At 70.8% G+C, this 6,000-nt stretch overlaps 1 protein-coding gene across 1 annotated transcript; it reads right to left on the minus strand.

Moving 5' to 3' along the window:
* Positions 1 to 1,819: 1,819 nt before the first annotated feature.
* On the minus strand, positions 1,820 to 5,880 carry BTC (betacellulin). Its single transcript, XM_059826973.1, has 5 exons — positions 5,805 to 5,880; positions 2,951 to 3,046; positions 2,523 to 2,640; positions 2,232 to 2,378; positions 1,820 to 1,926 (listed from the first exon to the last, which is right to left on the minus strand). Exons 1-5 carry the CDS (start codon positions 5,878 to 5,880, stop codon positions 1,821 to 1,823), a joined length of 543 nt encoding a protein of 180 aa, XP_059682956.1. The 3' UTR covers position 1,820.
* Positions 5,881 to 6,000: the final 120 nt, after the last annotated feature.

Below are 6,000 nucleotides of genomic sequence, written 5' to 3' on the forward strand. Positions count from 1 at the left end.
CCGACTCAGTCCTGGCACCCCACTCCCATGGCTGGGGACAGGACCCCCGCCTGCCCCTCCATCCCCAGGGACGCTGCAGGGACCCAGCCCTTCCCACAGCACCAGACATCCCCCAGGTCCTGTCGGCACAGCCGGCCCCAGGAGCCGAGCGCCCCGGTCCCACCGCACAGCTCCGCTCGGCCGCCGCCTCGGGGCACTCACCTCCCCAGGCGCGTCCTCCCCGCCGGTGTCCCCCGGTGCTCGCCGCCGCGGGGCCGTGCTCCTCGTTCGGGCGCCAGGATGAGTCTTCCCGACGCGTCGGCACAGCCACGTGGCATCGCCTGGGCCGCCAACACCTCCCGAGGGACCGGCAGCACCGGGATGGCCGTCGCTTCCCACCTCTGGCCAGGCCGGCTTCACCGCCTCACCGGCGGGGCTGCAGGAGCCCGTACGGATCCCCGGAGCGGCCTTTGCTCCCGCTGCAGCACATTCTGAGCTGAAAAAGAAGGTTTTCGGTCAAAGCGGGGCTTCGCACAGGGCCCAGAGCCGTGTGGCTGCCGGCTCCGGCCCTCGGCAGCCGCCTGCGAGGATGACGCCGGGCGGGGCCGAAGGGCCGAAGCCCAGTGGCAACCAGTTGCCCCCAGCAGCAGCTCCCACACTCACCGGTCCGCGCTCTCCCCGGCTGCGGCAGAGCCAGCGCCGGGCCGGGGGGGTCTGTCCTGCGGCCCCCGCTCCGGGAGAGAGCAGGGAGAAGAAACCCGCCAGTGCCTGCGCGGAGGGGCCGGGGGCAGCACCCGCCGCCTGCGGGGAGGGGGAGAGGCAGGGCCCGGGCCCGGGCTCCGGGCAGCACCCACCGGGCCGCGGCCGGTGCCCCCGCTCCCGCTCCGGGGCCCGCCAGCGCGGGGAGCAGGGAGGCAACAGCCCCGGTGCCCTCGCCCGGCCCCGGCCCGGGACCCCGAGGCCGCCCCGGGGAGGCGGGAGACCCGGGCCCGGCGCGGCTGCAGCCGGGGCCCGGCACAGCGGCCGCCTCGCCCCGGCCTCGGCTCGGAGCACCCCCGGGGGCGCCGGTGCCCGCTCGGCCGCGGGCGGCGAGAGGCGGCGGCGGCGGCGGCACCGGGAGCAGTCGCGGCGGGGAGGCAGCCCCAGCACGGCCCCCGGGCCGCCCGGAGACGGGCCCCGAGCCCGGCGGGGCCCCGGGAACCGGGACCGGGACCGCGCCGCGGCCGCCGCCGCCGCCGCCGCCGCCGCCGCCGCCGCCGCCGCCGCCGCCGCCGCCGCCGCCGCCGCCGCCGCCGCGCTTCCTCCCGCCGTTACCGCGGCGGCGCCCCCTGGCGGCCGCAAGGGGGTTTTGAAGCCTCCGGGGGGCCGCCCCGCAAGGCACCGCCCCCTGGCGGACGCGGGGGCGGCACCGCCGGGCGCAGCGCCCTCTGTCGACCTGGAGGCGGCACCGCAGCCCCCCGATACCGGCACCGAGGAGATCGTTCCGTGCCCCCTTCCCCCGGCCAGGGCTGGGGCCTGTGCCGAGCGGGGAAAGGCCGCACCCCACCCTGGGAGGGGGGACAATGTCGCTGGAGGGGGGCGGAATTTGGGGAGTGCAGCGGCACAGCTCGGCCTGACCCCCCCGCTGGTGGGGGGTGATGGCGAGAGGGGCCGGTAAGGACCATGGCGACACGTTGGACACCTTTCCGTCACCCCTTTATTCAAGCCGTTGTAAGTTTTAGCCCTCGCCCATCGAGGCAGCCGGTGCCGCAGTCCGGGACCCGCCTGCAGGTACCTGGAGCTCCTGGGGGGAGAGGGGAGGTCTTGGCCCCCCCGGCCGCCCCCCCCGGCCCCGCACACCTTCACGCGATGCCCGTCTCCAGCACGTCCTCGCTTTTGGAAGCCAAATTCTTGTTTAACGTCTCCATCTCTTCCGCCTTTCTCTTCCTACGCTGCTTCCGACAGTGGCTGGGGGGGGGTGTGTGTGTGTGTAATAATTCAAACAAACAAACAAAGGCAGAATGAGGCATCGCAGCGATGCTGCTCCTCCTCCCGCTGCTTTCACCTTGCAGAAGCTCTGCATGGGACCACACATGGTTTCCAGCCCCGAAGCGATGCCCCATGCACCTCCCAGCACCCCGAGAGGCCGTGTCCCACCCGAACAGGGCAGCCCAAATTCAACCTGCCCCAAGCTGGCGGAGGTGGGCAGGATTCACCCCCAATCTGGGGCTGCCCCTTCCCTTCCCGCCCCTCGCCCCGTCCCCGCCACGTACTGACTGCAGAGGCAGGCGCAGACGACGAGGACGATGAGGGTGACGATGGCGGCGATCAAGGAGATGATCACAATCTGGCCCCGGTCGCCTCGCAGGTAGAAGATGTCCACCCTCTCGCAGCGAGCCCCCGTGTAGCCTCGCTCGCACCTACCCCGCGGCACAGGGGAGGCAGTGGGGGGGTTCGAAAAACCGCCGTGGTGCCCGTGCCCCCCTCCTCCCGCTCGCCTGGGGAGGACGGGCACGGCATCCGCACCCCCCTGTCCCGCCGCGTCCCTGCCGGCGGTGGCTTACACGCAAGCCGGCGCCTTCTCGGCCACGAGGAAGCGACATCTCCCTTTGACGCAGTAGTGCTTGTACTCCTCCGGGCACCTGGAGAAGTGACCCTGCTGCCTCCGCTGTGTCACGTTCCCTGGGGGTGACAGGGGCAGAGGAACACCCCCCCGGGGTTACAGTTCTGCCCGGAGGCAGCAGCATCCCGGAGCTGGTTCATCCCCACAGCAGATCCGAGCACGGCCAGTTGCGAAAAGCCAGCGGCACGTGTGTCCTTGGCCGTGGTGTGCCAGCCCTGGCCGCTTCCCAGATCAGCGGATGCCATGCGGCCACGCTAGACAAAACACCTTGCCCGTCTTCCATCCCAGCACTCTCCCCTGCGCCGCCCGGCTCCTGTCCAACGCCACCAGCTCCCCCCGAGCATCCCCGCGCCGAAGCCGCTGCCTTACCCGTGCAGCTCTCGGCCGCGCCGCAGGCGAGCCCCTCCGTGCCGTGGCCGGCAGTGATGTTGGCGTCGGCGCCCACACAACTGAAAAACGCCAAGCCTGAAACACAGCAGAGGCGGCTCAGAGGGAGAGCCCGGCCAGAACCCCGGCATCGCCACCACCGCCCCGCCGCAGCCGCTCTCCCGGCCCTCGCAGCAGGGAGGGGACCGGCAAAGGGCTCCGCAGCTGCGCCCACGGCCCCCCTTCCCTGGCAGCATCAGCTTTTCCCCAGGGGCGAGGAGAAGGGAAAGCCGGTCCCCGCTTGCCTCCTCCACCCGCCAACGCCCCGGCACGGGGGTCCGGGAGCCAACCGGGCGGGTTTCGGGGGGCACAGCCCTGCCTGCAGGCAGCCAGCAGCCCTTTGCCTGGGGAGGATGTAGGGAGGGATCCCCAGGGAGGTTCGGCTCGCTGCACTGTCCTTTTTGAAGAGCCTGGGTTTCAGGGCTGCTGAAAAACACACTGGCCATGCGAGCGAGGAGACGTCAGCGCTGCGATCCAGCGCCCACCAAAGCCCAGTCGCTTCCAGTGTGGAAGGGCTAAATCCTCATTGCAGCATCGCTCACTGCTGCACCAGGGCATGGGATGCCCAGCATGAACCGCGCCGGGAAAGGGGCCACCATGCTCGCCGTGGCCCCGGGAGGAAGCCGAGGGCTGGCTCAGCCCCGGCACGTCATGGTGGCGGTAACCGGATCGCTGGCATACCAGCACTGACTCAGCACGGCCCTGCTCCCAGCCCGGCCCTCCCCAGGGATTCACCCTGCTGTGGTGGCACCCAGGGAAGCCGGGACAGGTCCTGCCTGATGGGGCAGGGTGCTGGGTGGCTCCCGCAGGGGTGGCACGCCGAGGCGGGGGGGTATTTCCATCCCGACTGGGTGCACTTTGCAGCTCGGCCACGTCGAGCCCTCCCAGAGGGGTTGGGGGAGTTTGGGCAGCTCAGCCCGCGCAGCCTCGTCCCCCGGTACCCATTTTCCCATCTGGCCCCTTTGTTGCGGGGCGGGGGGGGGGTTGCCTGGCCAAGCCTCCGGCGTCCCCCCCGTGTCCCACGGCAGAGACGTTCCCAGCACACGCGTCCCTCCTGTCTATATATAGCCACTGCCGCGCTAACAACGTGCTTTGGGTAACGGAGCTGCAACGAGGCCAGGGCTGAGCCTCTGCCGGGGCTTCCCCACCACTGAGCATCCCCTCCCCAGCCCAAAGAGCCCGGCGAGGAGGGGATGGATCCCACCTCCGCCTCTGGCCCAGGCAGCAGAGTGGGAGCTGCCCGGCGGGAGCCAGGGAATGAGCCACGGGGCCGTTGCCCCCCCGCCCCGGGAACCAGCTGCGGGCGGCGTGGGCATGCGGCGGCGCAGGGCGGGAGGCTGACTTCACCCCCGGTGACTGAGTTCGCAGCTCAGCATGGAAAGATCCCCACCAAGACGAGATCCCCACCCTTATTGCAACCAGATGCAGAGCTTTGGCATCCTCCCGGCTGGCAGCCCCTTGGCGAGGAGCGTCCCGGTGGCACCGCCAGCCTGGGGGGGGGGCGGTGTGCCCCCCGACACCCACATCTCAGCACGCAGGATCCGCGGGGGCAAAGCAACCTCGTCTCTTTGATGCACGGAGAGCCTGGCTCTGCTATCTAAGGCTGCATCCTTTCCCGAGCAGCCGGTGATAACCCAGGAAAGCATCCCAAACACCAGATTATTTTGCCGTAACGCCCCCTGCGCTCCCGCGGGAAAGCCCAAATTGTGGGAGAGCAACTGCCTGGCTCGATGGGCACCCCAGCCCCAAAACAGGTCGGCCACCCTTGATTTCCTCCTGCCAGCACAGGTTTGGCAGGTTTTGCCGAGCGCCGTCACCAGCCCTGCCGAAGGGCCAAACCCAAACTGCTCCCGGCGGAGGGGAAGGCTCCCCCAAAATCCCGGGGCTGGCACTTTCTGCCGGGGGGTATCGCCATGCTCAGCCCTACCTGCGGTTATCTCCTGCTAGCCCTGAGCCGCCCGCTTTGCCCGCTTTGTGCGCTTCCCATGCACTTAGGAACTAACACGGGGACACTCGTAAATAGGTACCGCTCCCCCCGCATCCCCCATCCCCAGTGCTGCCAAGGACGGCAAAACACTGGTATTTGGGCATCCGTGAGCAGTGTCCCATCAACAGGTAGTAAAGCATCCCAGCCCCACTCCAGGGTCCAGCCAGGACACCCTGGCCCCAAGGGATTCAGAGACAAGCGGCATGGGGGAGCACTGGGATGGGACAGTGGGGAGTACCAGGACGGGAACTGGGGGCACATGGGGAGCACTGGGATGGGTGCAGGGAAGCATGGGGGAGCACAGGGACGGGACTGGGTAAGAAACAGGCTGGGCATGGGGGAAGGACTGGGATGGGATTGTCCAGGGGACACAGGGAGTCACTGGGATGGGGCTGGAGAAACACCAGGGTGGGCACAGTGAGCACTGGGATGGGACAGGGGCAGCATCGGGATGGGGTGGGACGGGGGGGATACAGGGGATCAGCGGGATGGGAGCGCGGGAGCAGCGGGATGGGATGGGGTAGTACCGGGACAGGCACGGGGGAGCACCGGGATGGCACCGGAGACAGGTGGAGGGATCGCCAGCGTGGGACCGGGAAGCAGCGGGATGGGACAGGGGACAGCACCGGGACCAGCCCGGGCTGGGACAGGGAGAGGAGGGGGTCAGGACGGGGGGGGTGGCACCGTGCCGGGACAGGGGGGCAGCACCCGGAGTGCATCCAACCGGGCAGGGGCTGCCCTGGACCGGGACGGTGGCGGGGCAGGGGGACCCCGTGCCGAGCCGCGCCGCCTCGGGCGCCCCGTGCTTACCGGAGGCGAGGGCCAGGCAGAGCAGCAGGGTACCGGGGCCGCCGCCCGGGGCCGGGGCCACCGCCGCCGCTTCCATGCGCGCCGCCGCCGCCGCCGCCGCCGCCTCCGCCTGCCCGGTGCCCGGCGGGGCGGGCCGCGACGGGACGGGGGCGGCCGCTGCCAGCACCACCGCCCTCCTCCTCCTCCTCCTCCTCCT

This window comes from Gavia stellata, chromosome 19 (assembly GCF_030936135.1).
Source record: "Gavia stellata isolate bGavSte3 chromosome 19, bGavSte3.hap2, whole genome shotgun sequence".
Taxonomy (NCBI): domain Eukaryota; kingdom Metazoa; phylum Chordata; class Aves; order Gaviiformes; family Gaviidae; genus Gavia; species Gavia stellata.

What these genes read in the sequence shown, in the direction of transcription:
- BTC (XM_059826973.1), bottom strand. Translation starts at nt 5,880, where the DNA reads ATGGAAGCGGCGGCGGTGGCCCCGGCCCCGGGCGGCGGCCCCGGTACC. An exon ending in CTGCCTGGCCCTCGCCTCCG is followed by an intron (nt 3,047 to 5,804) that starts GTAAGCACGGGG and finishes GCTGTGTTTCAG; the next exon opens with GCTTGGCGTTTTTCAGTTGT. An exon ending in GAGAAGGCGCCGGCTTGCGT is followed by an intron (nt 2,379 to 2,522) that starts GTAAGCCACCGC and finishes GCCGCGGGGTAG; the next exon opens with GTGCGAGCGAGGCTACACGG.